At 49.4% G+C, this 20800-nt stretch overlaps 1 protein-coding gene across 1 annotated transcript in view; it reads left to right on the top strand.

Annotated features, from left to right (window-relative positions):
• Window positions 1-20800, top strand: part of LOC146268551 (protein kinase C epsilon type-like) — a 45929-nt gene that overhangs the window by 8397 nt on the left and 16732 nt on the right. The window contains exons 2-10 of the mRNA XM_084709172.1: window positions 5699-5762; window positions 13269-13437; window positions 13970-14004; window positions 14456-14544; window positions 14656-14788; window positions 15010-15152; window positions 15253-15349; window positions 15471-15697; window positions 15964-16137. Coding sequence (XP_084565298.1) covers window positions 5699-5762; window positions 13269-13437; window positions 13970-14004; window positions 14456-14544; window positions 14656-14788; window positions 15010-15152; window positions 15253-15349; window positions 15471-15697; window positions 15964-16137 — 1131 coding nt within the window. The remainder of the gene's footprint in view (window positions 1-5698; window positions 5763-13268; window positions 13438-13969; window positions 14005-14455; window positions 14545-14655; window positions 14789-15009; window positions 15153-15252; window positions 15350-15470; window positions 15698-15963; window positions 16138-20800) is intronic.

The raw sequence follows: 20800 nt of genomic DNA, 5'->3' as shown, positions 1-20800 counted from the left end.
CACACACACACACACACACACACACTCTCTCTTTCTCTTCTTCAGTACACTGATTAATAACATACTAAGCCTCCTCCACCTCATAGACCACCAGTAATACGTCCCCTGTAGCACCGTCAGGATATCAGCTCTGCTCTAGGATCCTAAGTTACGTGTCCACATGGAATCTTCTTGCTCAGCTGTATAGTACATACGCTTGCATGATGTTCACACGGTTGTAGTACATGGTTGTAGGTTGGTACCATGCCTGACCTTACTACCAGCCAGCCAACCAGCAAGCCAGCCAGCCAGCCAACCAACAAGCCAGCCAGCCAGCCAGCCAGCCAACCAACAAGCCAGCCAGCCAACCAACAAGCCAGCCAGCCAGCCACATAGCCAGTCTTTCAGCCAGCCATGCAGCTAAGTGCTGTTACAGGAGCTGTTCTCTGGTCAATGGCGCAGCATCATTTATTCAACAAGGACAAATTAGTGAGCGACGGACACTATCAACAAGAGAACAGAGATGGGTGACCCTGGCCAGGAGTGTGTCTGTGTGTGTGTGTGTGTGTGTGTGTGTGTGTGTGTGGAGAGAGTGCTTGAAAGCTGGAAGGTGCTTGTGTTTGTGTGTTGAAGGCTACCATATGTGTCTGTTTTCCTCAAGAGTGCTGTCTGTGTATGTGTGTCTGTGTATGTGTGTCTGTGTATGTGTGTCTGTGTATGTGTGTCTGTGTATGTTTGTCTGTGTATGTGTGTCTGTGTATGTGTGTCTGTGTATGTGTGTTTGTGTATGTGTGTGCGTCCAGCAGTGTTTAGGTGCAGGCCCAGTCTTGGCTTCCACAGACACAGGGTCTGTTCTGTGTGGAGTGACTTGGGTGCATTAGCTGCAGGAGACAGGCCAGCTTTGTAACTCCCTCTTCTCCCTCTCTCTCACACCACACACTGTTGCTCAAGGTGGCCACACGCATCTGCTCTTCAAGCCTTTGTACGTGTGTGTGTGTGTGTGTATTGGGGCCCTGGTGTGTGTCACTCCTCTGGTCCACAGCAGCGGAGTGTACACACACTGTCGCCCAGGCCAGAGGTAAAACACAGTGCTCTCTCAGTGTTCATCCTACTCCTCTTAACTTACACATGCTGACTCTTTCAGTCTCTCTCTCCCGAAGGCCATGATAGGGTACACCGGCTACTTTTCAACACGATACCTCAGGACGTACAGTGTCTCAGAACACAAGTCTCTCAGACTGTGTGTGTGTGTATGTGTGTGTGTGCGCGGTAGAGCCCTACTCCTGCTCACGGCAGAGCAGAGGACAGAGGGAACAGGAGGATCCCGTGTGTGTCCAGACTGAGAAGCAGAGGCCCAGACGGAGCCCCAGAGAGCGCTCCAGCCCCCTGGCCCTCCGTTTATTTCTGGACGACCCAGCTCCATCTCTGAAGACCAGAGCTGCCGTTAGATTTGTCAGAACATGTATTCATTCTCACACACTCTCACACACACATCCATCAGGAGTGATGAGTTTTAGCTGCCCGGTCTAAACACAAAGCGGATGGATCGAAAGCTGCAGAATTGAATTAAAGTTAGCACTTTAATTTTCCTTTGCGTGTGTGTGTGTGTGTGTGTGTGAGAGAGAGAGAGAGAGAGAGATAGAGAGAGAGAGAGGTGCTCTGTTTGCAATGTAAGTGCTGGTCTTGACAGCTGATAGCTGTAGTGGATATTGGCGAGACCAAAGCTTCCCACTCCTGAAGCAGATGGCTGGCCAGGTGTGTATCTGATGTGTGTGTGTGTGTGTTTCCAGGTGTGTATGAAATGTGTGTCTACTGCGTGTGTGTATTCAGGTGTGTATCTACTGAGGGTGTGTATTCAGGTGTGTATCTACTGAGGGTGTGTATTCAGGTGTGTATCTACTGAGGGTGTGTATTCAGGTGTGTATCTTCTGAGTGTGTGTGTCCAGGTGTGTATCTTCTGAGTGTGTGTGTCCAGGTGTGTATCTCCAGTAAGGACAGGTTGTCTGAAGGACTCGGTCAGAGGAGGGGAACAGAGCGAGTGAAGGACACACAGAGGTCCACCAGGGCCAAACTGGACCTGCTGTGGTAGCTGTGCCCCCCTCCCCCCTCCTGCCTTCCTGAGCACCACATGACAGGGCCCCCCCACACCACTGGTTAGTAGAGGGCTATGGATGGAGGGTGGTGGAGTATGGGAGGCATGGCAGGTATTCAGAGCTCTCCCCTCAGCGGGGGGCCCACTTTTGAGATGACTCTCCAACACTATGGTTCTGTCCCTCCTGCCCTTTCCCCCAACCCCCCCCCCCCAAACCCTGCCCGTGGTGTTTATAGGATATGTAGATGGCCTCACACACACACACACACACACACGCTACTGCCACCCCCCGCCAGACCCCATACAGTGTCTCATTCTGTCCTTGGTAAATTGCAGGTGGAAATTGTGTCTGGTTTATGCTTTGCTCCAACATACTGTTACTATAAGAGCCATTACATATTCATTTGGTAAGTATAGATCTGAGCTAACGTACTTGCCCTTGGCTAAATCCAGTCTTGCTGTATAAATGTCCTCATGGTGCTCCCACACAGAAAAGCCTGAGCGAATGTTCATCGCCCTCTCTCGTGCTCTTTCTGTAACCCCACTCCCCCAACGAACACTCGCTCACACACACACACACACACAAACACACAGACACACACACTCTCTGTAGACACACGCAGACACAGGCCTTTCCTTCCTTCTCTGCCGTCTATATTTAACTGCCTCTGCACCTGTGAGACTGAGTGCGCTCAGAAGCCAGTTGATGAATGGAGGGCTGTGACCTCACAGGAAGGGAGGCGGGGGCGAAGGGGGCGGGGTCGCCAAGGGTCGGCAGGCGTGATAGCAAACATGTCGTCACACAGTCGCAGTGTTCTGGACAACGTTGTCAGCTCTTGTTGGCGGCGCAGAGCCACTGGCCGACAGGAAGGCCGGTCGACCCCGCTGCTCTGTGGAGCGCCACAACGACTCGCTCTCATTCTTCTACATCCATATTAAACTGAGTTCTAAGGAAGTTAGAATCGCTATCTGATTTGTTCAATCTTTCTCAAGTGTTCTGTGGAGAAAGGCTAGGGGGTGGAGAGAGAGGGGAAGCTATGAACTTGTGTGTGTGTGTGTGTGTGTTTGTGTGTGTGTGTGTGTGTTTGTGTGTGTTTGGCCTACAGTGGCTGGTTACTCTGCATGGTTTATTCCGCTGTACTTCTTCTGCCCCTGAGACAATGGGATGATGGGTATTTGTCAGTTGTGGAATGTTGTAGTGAAGGGACTGGGGCAGGTCTATTGTTCTGGGGAAGAGGCCCCCTGCCCCCCCATCCCCACCACCACCTCCTGGGTTCTTTCGCTGTCCCTCTCTCCATCTTCTCTCTATCTGTCTCTCTCTCTCTCTTCTCTTGTTGTCTCTCTCCTCTCTTCTCTCTCACTCTCTTCTCTCTGTTCTCTATCCTTTCTTCTCTGACATCTCTCCCTTCATCTCTTTCTCATTCCACCTGGATCTTTCTCTCCTTCGTCTGTCTCCTCAGTTTCCCCTGTCAGTCATGGTTCTTGCTGTCTGTCCCACACTAGTCCTCTCCCCTGTCCCTCGCTACTCTTTCCTGTCCCTTGCTCCTCTTCCCTGTCCCTTGCTCCCCCCCCCCCTCTCTCTCTCTCTCTCTCTCTCTGTTTTCTCCTTCGGTATCCCTATCTCTGTCCCGGTCACGTGATCATGCTACACAACGTCCACCACGGCAGCATGCCTCTCATGCTCTCCCAGGTTACCATGGAGGGAACTGTGGATGGAGGGATCAAGGAAAGGAGCGGGGAGAAGTAGAGATGTAGGAGGAGAGAGGGAGAACGTTCTCCGGTCAACGTCTGACAAGTGTGCACTATATCTGTCCATCTGATGGGGGAGGCCTGGAAGGGGACCCTGAGGGAGCTGTCTGCACCTTCTCCACCTCCATCTCTCTCCTCCTCTCCCCTCGCTCCCTACTGCTGAAGGATGTGTACAGCAGCTGAAAGAGAGAAGGAAAGCAAGAGAGAGAGAGAGAGAGAGAGAGAGAGAGAGAAGTTATTTAGAACTTCCACAGATCATCATTTCTGGCCTCTCCTCACTCTAACTCTCACAGTGCCAGGATTCCCTTCCGAGATGTCATAGTCTAATGAGACTGAATCAATCTTAATCTTAAAAAACATCAGATTTTTTGGCAGTTCCGCAAACAATCACATTTATGTCTAGAACCAACTGTAGCTGTCTGGGCTGATCTGAATGTGACTCTTGGCAGCAGGTCTGGGGAGGTGCTGTTTCTCTGAACAGTGAAATATGTCTCGGTTAGCCGCAGTTTAGAATGTGAACTCTGCTTGGGACGGCTGGAGAAGCTTCCCTCTCTGTCCTGCCCTCCTCCAGCACAACAGCGGTCTGTCTTAGTGTCCACCTCCTCCACACACCAGCCAGCCCACGCCTCGGCCCTGTGGAGAACGCACCAACTCTCAGCACCGACTTCGGTAGTGTGTGTGTGTGTATGTGTGTGTAAAGGGATTATGGACACACAGTGGGCGGCTTCTGCCAGTTGAAAACGCTTGGGAGTCCCGGCCGGGACGACACTGCCCACTCCCTCTTATGAGATGAGCACACACACACGTGCACAAACACACGCACCAGAACTCAATCTCATCTGCTTATGCCTGAAAGAACCTCCAGGGAATGAGAGGGCAGCTTGGCAATCGATACAGCAGAGAGAGAAAGAGTGAGAGCGCGTGTGTATCAGTGTGTGTGTGTGTGTGTGTGTGCGTGTGGGTAAGAGAGGGCGTGGGTGAGAGGATGTGCACCAGGCATCCAGAGAGCCAGCTATTTCCTGAGTCTTATATAGCAGCAGCCGCTGACCTGGGAGTGATGAGACTAGACCTATAGGCTTTTGTTGTGGTTCCAGTTCTGTTTCTGACTGAGGCAGGAGTCCGTCTGGCACCCTGGGCTCCTACTACTGAAGGGAGTGACTGACATCTGATCGTTTATATGAATTATAGTACAAAAACACACAAACACGTACTTGCAGGCAGGCGTTCCCACACGCTACCTCAACGGTCGGTTGGGATAGACAGCTGATTTCTCGCTCGTTTCCTCCTGTTGTGAAAGAAGCCGTCTCCTCTGGTTCTGGTCAGAGCCATAAAGAATATTAGACATTACTGCAGTCTGGTCACCACCAGATCAATATCACTGCACTGTGTGTGTGTGTACTTGATGCCTTTGTAGCATACAGAGGAGCAGGGTGTACAGTATAGCTCAGTGGTTAGAGCGCTTGCCTAAAGATCATGAGGTCTGTAGGAATATCCTCCTTCTACCCGATATTGTATGTTGTTTTGGCAAAAAGTGTCTTCTAAATTAAAAAGATGAATAAAAAAAATGTAAAACTAAAGGTTAACATATATTTTTATATTACATTAAATACATATTACTAATTCATTACATTTAAAGAAAAGTGTCCTCTTTGGCAATTCAATGTTAAAAATCCACTCTTGAACTGACTGTTTGTTGATGAACTCAGATTAGTTACTTAACAATGATAGGTTACCTCTGCAGTCAGTTTAGAGACTGTTGAAAAATAAACCAATGAGTTAACCTGGGTTACAGCTGGGTCTGTGCCTGCCTCCCCTATGCCCTCCTCGTCGCTGTGTTGGTGTGCCGTGGCTAACTCTAATCTCTCCTGTGTCTCTTAGATTGACTTGGAGCCGGAGGGAAAAGTGTACGTGGTCATTGACCTGTCTGGCTCTTCCAGTGAAGGTAAGGCTCTCCTCACTCTCTTCACACACACACACACACACACACCGTCACACACACACACTGTCACGCAACCACACACACACACACACCGTCACACACACAAACACACACACACTGTCACGCATCGGGATGACACACAGTGGGACGAAGCGCAGAGCTACACATCCAACATCTGTCCAAGCCCGCACGGCGGAGCAAACATTTCCTAGAAAGTGTTTTCGAGTTGGATGCATGTTTGAGGAAGCGAGAAGGTTTGGACTCAGACAGCTTACGCTAGGTCAGAATGATCTGATTAGTCAGTTGCTACGAGCGACTGTCTCTGCTGAGCTGGGCCCGCAGTTATAACCTGTCTGTCTGGAGCTGAACTGGCCTGATTGTTTTAGTACTTTTCCTTAGGATGGTCAGTTCATTTAGACAACACAAGCGTGAGTAAGACATGCTATGGCCCCTTCTTCAGCCGGCCTTCTTTTATGTTGGGAAGTGAGGTGATTTGTGAGTCTCAGTCCCCCCCAATGGAGCCCTCCCTTGTCTCAGCACAATCCATCTGTACATTGACGACACCTGTCAAGTTTGGGATCAATACAAGAGATTTATACACAGGCCAAGCCTGTGTGTGTGCGTGTGTGTGTGTGTGTGTTTAATCATTGACGTAAGCCAGGCTGCAGGGGTTAAATGGGCATGAACAAAACACACACACATACACACATTTAGCAGTGGGCCAGAGCCCCTGTAAAGGAGGAGATGTGTTGGTGAGCGATGACAGAGACAAGACAGATCACCTGTCAAAGCAACTGAGCCAAGGTACTGAGGGATGAACAGAGGGGAGAGAGACAGAGGGAGGGGGGCAGAGAGGGGTGGGGGAAAGAGCAGGAGACGGACAGAGAAAGCAACTGGGGGAGAGAGAGTCAGAGAAAGAGGGGGTAGAGAGAAAGAGGTGGGAGAGTAAGGGAGATAGGGGGGTCAGGGGCAGAGAGAGAGAGAGTTAGAGACAGAGGGGGAGAGAGAGATGGAGACAGAAGAGAGGGAGAGAGAGAGAGACAGAGACAGAGAAAGGGGGGCGTGAATGGTTTGTTTTGTACAAAAGGAGCTGGCAGGCATCTGAGAGGAGACTCACTGGCTGCCTGCGTCCTGTCAGGACTGGTCCACATCAACAGTCCCACACACACACACAGACACACACACACACGCACACAGACACACGCACACACGCACATGGCAGAACTGTACAAATTGGAAGGTAGACCCCAGTATCAGCAGAGCATCAAGATAAGTTATAAAAGACTAGCTTTCAGTTTCTCTCCAGTGTGGAGCCCCAGTCAACTGCCCCTAATCTTACTCCCGTGACCACTTCTGCTTTCAGGCACAAAGTCGTAACACTGTAGAAAGACCAATGTTTCAATACAGGATCTGCACACACAAACACACATGCACGACATGCACACACACACACTACTACCGGGACTAACCAGACAGTGTCTGTCGGCTAACTCATAGCAGAACACCTTATGTTTTTTAGCATTGGAGTGTGGAACATTTGAGATCGCTCCTCAGCATTCACCATCTGTGTGTTGTGAGAGGGAAAGGTAGAAAATGGAGAGAGTGTGTGTGTGTGTGATGGGGGGGGGGGGTGGAGATAAATTGATTAGTAAAGTGCTCCTTAATGGAGCTGTTACATCATAGCAGCAGAGGGGGGAAGGGGATCAGAAAAGAAGCTTTCATAGAAGTAAGAGAGGCATTTCCTGTAACTCGTCTCTCTCTCTTTCCCCCTCTCTCTCCCTCTCTCTTTCTCTGTCTCTCTCACACACAATCACATTATCCCCATCTGTACTTAAACCAGTCATGTCTGAGAGTGTGTCTGTGAGTTAGTCTGGGGTACACTGTGGTGCTAGCCCCAGCTAGCCTTGCTTTATTGGTTGCCGTAGCTACAGGGCTGTGGCTGTTATTTCCTGTAGTTCGCTGTAGCCATCCTAATGGATTGATTGTACCATGCCTGCCTGCCTGCCTGCTCTCCTCCCCTGTTGCACAGTGATGTGTCTCTGTCTAAGCAAACAGATAATTAGCCAATGAGGGCAGCATCTGTTTCTGTTCCCAGACAGAGCCTGCTTGTCAGTCATACAACCCACCTAACGTTAACGCAAACATGCTAACCCACAGTCAAATGAGACGTATCCACACCACACCACACACACACACACACACACACACACACACACACACTACTCTCACACACATGCATTCTGTTTCTCTCGCAAACGTACACATACATTTCATTCACACACACACACACACACACACACACACATACTTAAAGCACACACACACTCACACAGAGAATGTACAGTACATGTGTTTTGTTTACTGATTGGGTGTTTATGGCTGTTGGGTGAGTCATGCGGTTACAATATCAGTGTTTGCTGTCGTACACTGTCATTTGAGGTCGGTGTTTACTGTTTACACAGTGTCACTGCAGTGATAAACAAATATAAAGGTGTATGCTATCCAACTTTTATGATCAACCTGAAATACTGTGCAGTGTACTTCTCTGAGAAATGGCCACACCTCCAGAGTTTGTGGGTTGCGGCTGGTTGAGCACGGCTGAAAAGAGCTCTCTCTGGCTGGGTTAGACAGTCACTTGCAGCCCCTGTCCTGGAGGCATCCCTGCCGATCAAGTACATTTAATGGAAAAACACTCCATTATTCTTAGCATCAGTTATTCTCAGAATAATTCTCTGAATTATTCAGTATTATTCAATTTTTCAAAATTGTACATAGATGTCGATAGGTATAGTAGCTCATGTAGGTTAGGATATAATTACTGGTTTATATATGTATGTGTATATATATATATGTATCTAGTTGGTGTGTAGATGTTTATGTTTGTGTGCATGTGTGTGTGTGTATGTACATGTCTGTGTGTGTGTCTGTCTGTGTGTGTGTACATGTCTGTGTGTGTGTTTGTTTTTCTGTCAGTAGCCAGATGGTCTACTGTTGTTCAGGTGGTCTACTGTTGTTCAGATGGTCTACTGTTGTTCAGGTGGTCTACTGTTGTTCAGATGGTCTACTGTTGTTCAGGTGGTCTACTGTTGTTCAGGTGGTCTACTGTTGTTCAGATGGTCTACTGTTGTTCAGGTGGTCTACTGTTGTTCAGATGGTCTACTGTTGTTCAGGTGGTCTACTGTTGTTCAGGTGGTCTACTGTTGTTCAGGTGGTCTACTGTTGTTCAGATGGTCTACTGTTGTTCAGGTGGTCTACTGTTGTTCAGGTGGTCTACTGTTGTTCAGATGGTCTACTGTTGTTTAGGTGGTCTACTGTTGTTCAGATGGTCTACTGTTGTTCAGGTGGTCTACTGTTGTTCAGGTGGTCTACTGTTGTTCAGGTGGTCTATGATCTTCATTATCTCTTAGTTGCTGAGCCGATGGAGGAGTAGGCCGGAGACACTTACACACAATCTTTCTCTCTCTCCATCTCTGTCTGTCTCTCTCCCTCCCTGCCACTCTATCACTCTCTCTTGAGCTCATTGAATTACACCTACCTACTCCTCATGAGTATCCACCTAGCAGCTTGTCGCTTACGTGATAATAAACCAGACCTCTGAGTTGAACCTCTCTGGACGACCTCCTCCAAGAAGACAGTGCTGTACATCCGTAACCAGGAGATCTGACATCCACAGGGATCTGGCCGTGGTCCAGATCCCTCTCTCTCTCTCTCCATGAAGAGAGAGAGAGGGAGAGGGAGAGAGAGAGAGAGAGAGAGAGAGAGAGAGAGAGAGAGAGAGGGAAAGAGAGAGAGAGAGAGAGAGAGAGAGAGAGAGAGAGAGAGAGACAGACAGAGAGAGAGAAAGACAGAGAGAGAGAGAGAGAGAGAGAGAGAGAGAGAGTTGGAGGTAGAGAGGGAGAGAGGGAGAGAGAGAGAGAAGGAGAGTTGGAGAGAGAGAGAGAGAAGGAGAGTTGGAGAGAGAGAGGGTGAGGGGTGACTGGCAGAGAGAGAGTTGAGGATGTTCTTTGTGACCTTGACAGGACGTCTCTCAGCAGCCTCCACAGACTGGAGGTCTGATAGATGAACCATCCTGAGGTCAGCACACACACACACACACACAAGGGATTTTTGGTAAATATGTACACTGTGTGTGTGTGTGTGTGTATGCAAAGGAATGCACAGTTTGGACAGGTATAGGTGTTTATATAACACTGCATGTCACATGGTGTGCACCCACACACGTGTCACATGTCACTAGCAGCCTAAACACCAGCACGAGATGGCCAACGACATCACATGGAGACGACGCCTCCCATTGACAAAGACCAATGTCCCTCCCACAAGACGTTATGGCTACGTCTGTTGCTAGGCAGCCGGTGCCAGTTGCTAGGCGACAGTGACGACGTAGCGAGGGGCTAGAAGGGTAAGGCTGAGGACACGGGGAGCAGGATGAGGAAGGGGACTGTGCAATGCATGATGGGGGAATAAGTGAGGAGGGGGGAGGGGCATACCATAGCATACCATAGCATACCATAGCACACCATAGCATAGCATGCTGTACTATACCATAGTGTACCATACCATAGCATATCATAGCATAGCATAGCATACTGTACTATACCATAGCACACCATACCATAGCACACCATACCATAGCGTACTATAGCATACCATACAATCCCATACTATGATCTGAGACAGCAGTTGATATGTGGAGCCAAGAGGATCAGGTCCCATCAGGAACTGTTATTGATTGGCCCACGTCATGCAGACCTCATCAAGGAGTGTGAATGAGACAGGACAGTGTGACTCCACAGGACCTGTGTTTGCTGGCAGGACACCCAGGAATGCCAGCATTCTCCTCTCCATGGGGGACCTTCCCTGGAATTAACACAACAAGCTCGCTAACGAGGTCGTGTTTGTTTCTCCCCCAACTGAATGTGGGCTACCTGGTACTGTTCTCATTACCCCCTTTGATGTAAAGGTGTTTTTCAGAATCTTTGATGACACAATGTCCTAGAGACATTGTCCTTCTCCCTTGAAGGAGGACATTGTGTTTTGGGGGAAGGGTTGGGGTCTCCCTTAACACCCTCTTTGATTCTGTAAGTTTGATATTGTGGGAGACGAGGAAGGATTTACCATCAGCATTATGTTCATCTTTATCAGTAGATGAAGGCTTGCCTCATTTTACCTGATTAATTTCTTACATTATAATATCCATTGTTTCTTCATAACACTGTATTGATTGATACTGATTCCTGTAACACAGTCTTGTACGTATGTCCCCTTTTCACCCAGTGTGAATTCCCCAGTGTGTGTGTGTCCTGTGCTTAGAAGAAAGCTGTCAGGGCCATAAACAACATCAGAAACAAGGACTGCCTTTCGTATTCATCTGCCTGCTCTCTGTATACCAGGTGTTGTGTCTTATCTGTGTTCACTATAGAAATGAGCTCTCTGACCTTGATGCATCAGAGAGACTCTGCAGCAGACCGTCTCTGTGTCTGTGATCTGTTCACTGTTCCTCCAGACCTTTGTCTTCTATGGTGTTGCTCTATCTCTCCACTCAGCTGACTGATAAATGTGCATGAACTCCACAACCTAAACTGATGTCCATGGAGACAGATATTCCTCCTCAGTATACAATCCACTTCCCTGGCACACAAATCCACATAAACACCAGTGGCCTTCGAAACTGATGTGTGCCCGTAAGCAGTGCAGTGTGCGCGTGTCTCCATTAGATTGTCCTTTTACTGTAAACATCGCAGTGTGGAAAGTGTTGAGAAGGAGACAGGAGCCTAGAGAGACAAAAATATAGTTTATAACACAAACACACGCACACACACAAACATACCAATCACAACCTTATAGCACCGCCCAGTGGACACTGTGGAGAATTGCAAGAGAGTGAACCATAAAGAAAGAGTGAGACATTTCACCCATGGAGATGACTTCCTAGCAGCCGTTGCTTTAGAGAAAAAGGTGAATTGTCACACACCCTGGCTTTACCCGGCACGCAAACCTGTGCTGTGGGAAAGTGTGCACTTGTGTGTGTTGTCTTATACGTGTGCATGCATTTATGTATGTATGGATGGATGGATGGATGTGTGCACACTGTATGTGCATGTATAAAGCAAACACAGAAATGAGGAGTGGGGAGTCAGGTGGCTGAGCGGTTAGGGAATCGGGCTAGTAGTCAGAAAGTCGCCAGTTCGATTCCTGGCTGAGCCAAATGACGTTGTGTCCTTGGGCAAGGCACTTCACCCTACTTGTCTCGGGGGGAATGTCCCTGTACTTACTGTAAGTCGCTCTGGATAAGAGCGTCTGCTAAATGACTAAATATAAATGAGACTTGAAGCGTGTATGTTTTCAGCACTGTTTCTGTACCACAATTCCAATACATGCTATAACACTGAATTCCCCAGACATTGTGCCACACACACACACTCCCTCCTTGCTCCTCCCCTCGGATTCCCAGCTCGCCTCTCTCTTCCTGCAGGGTTGAGTGTAATTAACAGAGTGTGAGAGTGTAATCCAAACCTCTGCATCAGGGAATAGAGTCCTAGAGTCGTGCTGGCAGACTGACAGATAGAGATAGAAAGAGAGAGATAGAAAGAGAGAGAGAGAGAGAGAGAGAGAGATAGAGAGAGAGAGAGAGAGAGAGAGAGAGAGAGATATTCTGCTGGGGCTAAAGCATGTGTGTTTTCCTTGAGAATGCGTATGTGTGTGTGTGTGTGTGTGTACATGTATCTATGTGTGTGTGTGTGTGGCTCAGTGTTTTAAGGGCCTTTAGGACATAATTCAGACTGTCTTTACACAAAACCTACAGAAAAGGTTGACACACACACACAGCTGCTGTCAAAATGCACCTGAAATGAGTCTTAGACACAGCTCAGGCTCTTTCTTATAGGGGGATCAGATGGCTGAGCGGTTAGGGAGTTGGACTTTTAATCAGAAGGTTGTTGGTTCGATTCCCGGCCGTAAAAAATGACATTGTGTCCTTGGGCAAGGCACTTCACCCTACTTGCCTCGAGGAGAATGTCCCTGTACTTACTGTAAGTCGCTCTGGATAAGAGCGTCTGATAAATGACTACATGTGAATTCCCTCAAGGTTGGTATTTTACGCGTCAGTGTGGGAGTTACATTTTCCCCAGCCTGTTATCCATGATCCTTGTGTCTGTCGCAACACGGCTGGGTGGCAGTCTAGCCGTGTATTTCTAGCGCCATCTGCTGGTCAGAAGGATGCCCCATCTGTAGGCCTTCTTAACTGCATCTGCCTACCTCTGGCATAGGACTATAACCAGTGCGACATTTAAGAAGGAATGTAAGGTGATTTAATGGATTACACCAATCCAGTCATGTTGCATTTGATATTAGGTTCAATAAAAAGGGTGGAAATGGAAGATGGATTTTATTCAGTGTTTAGAAAGGATTGTGATTTATGACAAACTTACATTGGCAGTATATGTTTACGTCTGTGTCTTTTCAACTATGTGTGTGTGCGTGTGTGTCTAACGCGTGCGTTTGTTTCAGCGGCAGGGGGCGGCACGGAGAATGAGGAGCGTGTGTTTCGGGAGCGCATGCGGCCCAGGAAGAGGCAGGGGGCGGTGCGGAGGCGGGTCCACCAGGTCAACGGACACAAGTTCATGGCCACATACCTTCGACAGCCTACCTACTGCTCCCACTGTAGAGACTTCATCTGGTGAGACACACACACACACACATGGACGTACCCATAAGTATGTGCCCAGGACGTGTTTGTTCTTCTGCTAACTGAGATTAAGTCCTTATGAGCACCTTAACTGCCACTGAAACTCTCCCTCTCCCTCTCCCTGTCTCCCTCTCCCTCTCCCTCTCCCTCTCCCTCTCCCTCTCCCTCTCCCTCTCCCTCTCCCTCTCCCTCTCCCTCTCCCTCTCCCTCTCCCTCTCCCTCTCCCTCTCCCTGTCTCTCTCTCCCTCTCCCTCTCCCTGTCTCCCTCTCCCTGTCTCCCTCTCCCTCTCCCTGTCTCTCTCTCCCTCTCCCTCTCCCTCTCCCTATTCCTCTCCCTCTCCCTCTCCCTCTCCCTCTCCCTCTCCCTCTCCCTCTCCCTCTCCCTCTCCCTCTCCCTCTCCCTCTCCCTCTCCCTCTCCCTCTCCCTCTCCCTCTCCCTCTCCCTCTCTCTCTCTCTCTCTCTCTCTCTCTCTCTCTCTGTCTGTCTCTCTGTCTGTCTCTTTCTCTCTCTGTCTCCTAATAGGGGCGTGATAGGGAAACAGGGATACCAGTGTCAAGGTAAATGTTCCTATTCCTGCCTCTCCTCTAACACTCTGTATACTTTTATAATGTAATTTATCAAATGGCCCAACTCCCCATGGGGCATACATTACTACAAATGACGCAGCACAATGTATTTTAAAATGGAAGGCCATCTAGATGACAAAGACAGCACAACAGACTTGGGTCAATTACTATTAGCAAATACTAGCACATTTAGTGGATGCACTTTGTTTAGCACGCTCAGTACAGCCTAATCTATCAAGTGAAGCACATCAAGTGTGCCTTACTGAAGTATTTCATCCAGATCTGAAACACGTTGATACTCTGCATGTCAGTGGTCTGCAGGTGGTGGTCTGCTTCTGGTTTACTGTGTGGCTCCACACAGTCAGTGAGTCAAACAGACTCACCATACCCTTTCCTGTGTGTATGTGTGTGTGTGTGTGTGTGTGTGTGTGTGTGTGTGCAGTATGTACCTGTGTGGTCCACAAGCGGTGCCACGAGCTCATCATCACCAAGTGTGCTGGGATGAAGAAGCAGGAGGAGACAGAGGAGGAGGTAGGAGCCGGTTTGATCCGGTCCGGTCCGGTCCGGGCTGGGTCCCCAGGGTCTGTAGTGTCCTCCAGGTGGTTCTGACTGACTCTCTCTGTCTGCTTCTGTCTCCTGTAGCCTGTGGGCTCCCAGCGCTTCAGTGTCAACATGCCCCACAAGTTCAGCATTCACAACTTCAAAGTACTCACCTTCTGTGATCACTGTGGATCCCTGCTTTGGGGCCTACTCAAACAAGGCCTGCAGTGTAAAGGTATGGAAACACTCACACACACACACACACACACTCCTAATTGCACACTCACTCCTAATTACACACTCATATAGTAAACATACAGTGTACAACCACTCAATAAACACATATGGCATGCATGTAGACACTAACACGGTGTACTATTGTAGACAGTCACCTAAACAGCAACAGTGCCTGGGTGACTAGACCAGGGGTCTAACTGTGATATTTGTGTGAATCAGTCTGCAAGGTGAATGTACACAGACGCTGTGAAAGTAACGTTGCTCCTAACTGTGGCGTGGACGCCAGGGGCATAGCCAAGGTACTGTCAGACCTGGGCGTCACACCTGACAAGATCTCCAGCAGCGCCCAGCGCAGGAAAAAGGTACACGGATCACAGAGGGGTGAAGATGAGGATGATGATGATGGTGAGGATGATGATGATGGTGAGGATGATGATGACTCTCATTCTCACATCTTCACAGCTACCCCAGGGTCAGGACCCCCAGCAACCATTACCAGGCACTCCCCAGGCAGAAGTCGACCGCTCCAAGTCTGCCCCCACCTCTCCCTGTGACCAGGGTAACACAAGATCTTCTCACTTCCTCTCATGACCTGGGGCACCTGTGTCTGTATAACATGTCTCTATACCTGCTGTCTATCTCCAGCTGTGACAGAAGTGTGTGTGTGTGTGTGTGTCCAGACCTAAAAGAGCTGGAGAACATCCGGAAAGCTCTATCGTTCGACCACCGTGGGGAGGAGCACAAGAAGGCCCCTTCCTCCTCGGTGGGGGCGGTCCCTGCCAGGGGCGAGGGCGGGGTCCAGGGCGAGGGGCGTGAGAACGGGGAGGTGAAGAACCTGCAGACCAAGAGGATGAAGCTACAAGACTTCCTGTTCATCAAGGTCCTGGGGAAGGGCAGCTTCGGCAAGGTAACGCTTCAACAACAAGCCGCGTGGAGTTCTGTGTGCGCACAGTGTTCTGTCTGTGTGTGTGCACAGTGTTCTGTCTGTGTGTGTGTGTGTGTGTGCACAGTATTCTGTGTGTGTGTGTGCACAGTGGTCTGTGTGTGTGTGTGCACAGTGTTTTGTGTGTAATGTTGTGTGTATGTATGCATCTTAAGGTGTACATATGGATGGGTGCTTGCATGTACCTAATGTTTGCGCCTCTGTGTGTGTGTGTGTGTGTGTCTCTCCAGGTGATGCTGGCGGAGCTGAAGGGCACTGACGAGGTGTACGCCGTGAAGGTTCTGAAGAAGGATGTGATCTTGCAGGATGATGACGTAGACTGCACCTTGACGGAGAAACGTATCCTGGCCCTGGCCCGGAAACATCCGTACCTGACTCAGCTCTTCTGCTGCTTCCAGACCAAGGTGGGAGGAGGTCTACACACACACACACACACACACACACACACGCACACACACACACACACAGCTCTACTACATGCTGCTACCTGTGGACAGCCTGATGTAGGCTAGACACAAACACCTAGGGCTTGAGAAATGTGCAGAACACTGCAATAGTTAGCCATATGACAGCTGTCTTGATTTGTTCTTCAACACTACACTTTGAAAGAAAATCCTTGCACTTCCCCTTGTGAAATAAGAGGAGGTTTTGTCCCCATTTGACATTTTCGACGTCAGTGTTTGTTTTGATTTTGTCTGATTGCTTTCTTCATAACAAACAATGCTAGTTCGTTCCATGGATGCTTTGGCTGCAGTACTCATTAGTCCTAGTTCAGACAGTTCTATATTCTCACCAGCAGGTGGAGGTAAATCCCTATATATGTCAGGCTCATCCTGCAGTTAATGCTGGATGGGTTTAAGACCACAAAAATGGTGCACATAAAGTACACATTTAGGACATTATCACAGGGACGTGCAAGTATGATTCACAATGACCACACAGGCATACAAGCAGACACACACCCTCAAGTATTTTTATAACAAACAGAAATCTAAAATCCAAAGTGGTTGTTTGCGTTGTGGTTTCAGCATGTGTGTCTATGAATGAGTGTTTGTTTGTGCATGGTTTGCAGTGCATCTACAGGTGAGTTTCCACCCCATCTCCCCCCCCCCCTCTTTTTTCCTGCTCTGCTTTGAACCTGCATACTGTGAGGACACCACGACAGAGGAGCTTTCATGTTCTGCTTTTGCAAGTCTGGGCACCCTCAAACACACACACACACACACACACACACACACACATATAGACATACACACGCACACACTCTCTCAACAGCACAAACTCTTTCTCTCATCAACACACACACACTTGCTCCCTCTCTCTCTCTCTCTCTCTCTCTCTCTCTCTCTCTCTCTCTCTCTCTCTCTCTCACACACACACACACACAGAAACTCAGCAGTAGTTGGGTTGCTCGGGGGGGGGGGGGGGGGGGCTAGAGCAGCCATGTTTTGACTAGTGTTGGTTACGTAAGTGTTCCCTTTAGGGTGTGCTTGGTGTTGGTGGGTGGTAGCTGTCTACCTGCCCTGGACCTACACAGGGAATGGTTCTTTTTTATAAATTATACAAATATGTAATTTAGGGAGTTTCTCCTGCACAGGAACAGATACAGTGAAGAGGTTTTTATGGGAGAGAGGAGGGAGGACATGCAGGAAATGGCCCGGGCTGGATTCGAACCTGGGATCCTGTGGTCAAGGGATGGTTCTTAATCAAGACCTCAGCTGTTCCTGGGTCTTACTGTGCATGGTGTCGAAGTAGAAATGTGTAGCAGGTTCTTTTTTGGGGGTGATAGTCTTGAGTAGATGAGAGCTTCGAAGAGAGAAGGGGAGGAGGGGGGTGTAAAAGGAAGAGAAGAGTTTCCTCAGCATCTTGTTTATTTTCTAGGCCTGGCCTGGATTTTCCTGTAATGACGCTGTCCTGCCTCCAGTTTATTTGTTCCTGCCGTTTCCCCAAACACACTGGAGAACATGGTGTCCTGGGAGACAGAAAGAGGGAGGGAGGAAGGAGCAAGTGAGAGGGGGAATTGAATAGATGGTATGAAGAAGAGATAGAAGATAGGGAAGGAGCTTGGAGAGACAAGAGAGCACAGGCTGAAATGAAAGAAGAGATAATAAAGTTAGAGAAGAGGAGACCAAAAGGTTTGTTATACGCTATTACTTTCCATAAGTCCTCCTCAAATAAACACACATACTCAATCTCTCTCTCTCTCTCTCTCTCTCTCTCTCTCTCTCTCTCTCTCTCTCTCTCTCTCTCACACGCGTGCGCACACGCACACACACACACACACACACACACAGTACCACAGCGCCAGTCTGGGGGAGATTTAGAACTTGTCTTCATCCAAAATGAGTGAATTGTTTCAGGTCTTATATAAGCTGGTGTTGATTCTTATCAGGCTTGATGTGTATTCCACATGCTGTTTGTTTTCTCTGACCGACCCCAGCCCAGCTTGGCTCCCGGAAACACACACACACACACACACATACATACACACACACACACATACACACACATACACACATGTCGGCGCACACACACACACACGCACGCACACATACCCACATGCACACACATTCACGGGAGTGATATGTGTTTACCTATTTGAGTAGCCCTACCCAGAAATCCCCCTGGCTTAGACAGTCTTATGTAACTTTGGTTCCACTTGCCCTAATGCACAGATACACCAGCATCTGTGCTATTAGTCTGTAATCATACTGCACATGAGTCTGTGGGTGTGGTTCAGCCACACAATGCATATCCTACAGACACATCCGTAAACTCTTGTTACGTTTTGTGATATTTTTAGCAGTTGGAAAAAAACTGTAATTTAGCAAATGCTTTTTATTCAGAGCGACGTGTAAATCGTATAGGTGTAGTGACCTACAGTTTTCAACAAGCCCAGTAATCAGGGAGCTGACCACACAGAGGGTGGATGGAGAATGGATAGGGGTCTGAAACATGCGAGAGAAAGACAGAGAGGTTCAGAGAAAGGTGTTCCACAGGGAAGAGTTTCCGTTATCGCCTTCTCTCTCTCTCTTCAATCCCCCTAGCTCTCTCTCTCTCTCTCTCTCTCTCTCTCTCTCTCTCTCTTTCTCACTCTCTCTCTCCATGTGTATGTTCTTTTATTTCTGATTGACAGATATCATATCTCAGAGAGGTTGAATGTAGGTGTGTGGGATCTGGCCTGTTCTTTCACCTGTCCCTTCTGTTGCACACCAGGCTGACCGTAGACTGAATACCTCCCTCTCTCCATGCTTCCTCTCCTTCCTCCCTCTCTCCATGCTTCCATTCCCTCCTCCCTCTCTCCCTATCCTCTCCCTCCTGCCTCCCTCCCCCCCTTATCTCCCCCCTTCCTCTCCCTTCATTCCATCGCTCTACTTCGTCTCCTCAATAGCTCATTTACCCAGAGGCCTCTCCCTGGGGAAAGTTTGTTCCTGCCTCGGCTTGTTCCTCCAGCCCCGAACCCCTGGACCTGGCTTAGATCCAGCCGGAGGAACCTGGCAGCAAACACACACACACACACACGTTGCTCCCCACCTACAGAACAAGTGGCACATGGTTTGATTGACAGGTCAGGGGGAGGTTGTGTGTTAGGTGTACTCTGGATAACCTTTTGTCCCTCCCTCCCTCCCCTCCCCTCCATACATCCTCTATACCTCCATCCATCCATCCGTCCATCACCCTCTCTTCTTACTGTAATCGCCCTCATGATCACAGCCAGCCGTGCCCTTATCGGCCTGATTACAGCTGAAATGTAAATAAAGTTATACAACATGCTTCTGCCTCTTGTGTAGGCTTATATAGCAGGCGGCTGTGCAGACTCAGACAGGTCTGCTAAAAAACACAATCAAGGTAAAGACAATGAGTGATCGAGAGCGAGAAGAGATTTGGCAGAGGGAGTTGAAAGCGCGGAGAACAGAACGGGGAAGACAGATGACTGGAGAGAAGGAGGGGAAAGAAAGGGAGTGCTTCTAATGAGCTTTAATTGGTCTGACATCAGTGGGACCAGAGCCTAGCCAGGTATCAAAAGCTGCCTTTGTTCTACAGACAAACAACAAAGAGTGTGTGTGTGTGTGTGTGTGTTAGTGTGTGTGTGCGTGCATGAGTCTGTGCATGTGTGTGTGTGCGTGCAAGGCCTCCTCTGAGCCTGTGGTGGGTCCTGTGTTTCAGCCAGCACTAGAGATCACCCAGGCAGGCAGGCAGGCAGGCAGGCAGGCAGGCAGGCAGGCAGGCAGGCAGGCAGGCAGGCAGGCAGGCAGGCAGGCAGGCAGGCAGGCAGGCAGGCAGGCAGGCAGGCAGGCAGGCAGGCAGGCAGGCAGGCAGGCAGGCAGGCAGGCAGGCAGGCAGGCAGGCAGGCAGGCAGGCAGGCAGGCAGGCAGGCAGGCAGGCAGGCAGGCAGGCAGGCAGGCAGGCAGGCAGGCAGGCAGGCAGGCAGGCAGGCAGGCAGGCAGGCAGGCAGGCAGGCAGGCAGGCAGGCAGGCAGGCAGGCAGGCAGGCAGGCAGGCAGGCAGGCAGGCAGGCAGGCAGGCAGGCAGGCAGGCAGGCAGGCAGGCAGGCAGGCAGGCAGGCAGGCAGGCAGGCAGGCAGGCAGGCAGGCAGGCAGGCAGGCAGGCAGGCAGGCAGCAACTCACTCCCCCCCCACACACACACACACTGCTAGGCACAGTGATGCTACAGTGTAACTGGTAGGACTCGGATATGACCCAGACTTGCAGACCTGTTTTACATTCATCTGATGGCCTGGAGATGATTGATGACTTGTCATGTCATGTCGCTATGGGCTTGTGTTATAGGCTGGTTATGTCGTGTGCATGACCAGAAGACACAGTGCTTTGGTGACTTGGACTGGGAAGGGATTTTTGTTGGCTCTCAAGATGATGCTAGGTTTGGGGATGATTTACAATGTTAGATTTTTTTGACTGCCTGGTCTCTGGCTAGTTAAGCCCTTCCCCAGACTCCGCCCCTCCTGGCTGACCCCAACGCGGAGGAACGTGGGAACGTGCGTATGTTTGTTGTGTGTGTGTGTGTAAGATAATTTGTTTGTGCACATGTGTATGGACAGCGTGTGTG

This window comes from Hypomesus nipponensis, chromosome 11 (assembly GCF_054491055.1).
Source record: "Hypomesus nipponensis isolate SF chromosome 11, ASM5449105v1, whole genome shotgun sequence".
NCBI lineage: Eukaryota > Metazoa > Chordata > Actinopteri > Osmeriformes > Osmeridae > Hypomesus > Hypomesus nipponensis.
Note: the sequence above shows the minus strand (reverse complement) of the source record. Positions and strands in the feature narration are given on the sequence as shown.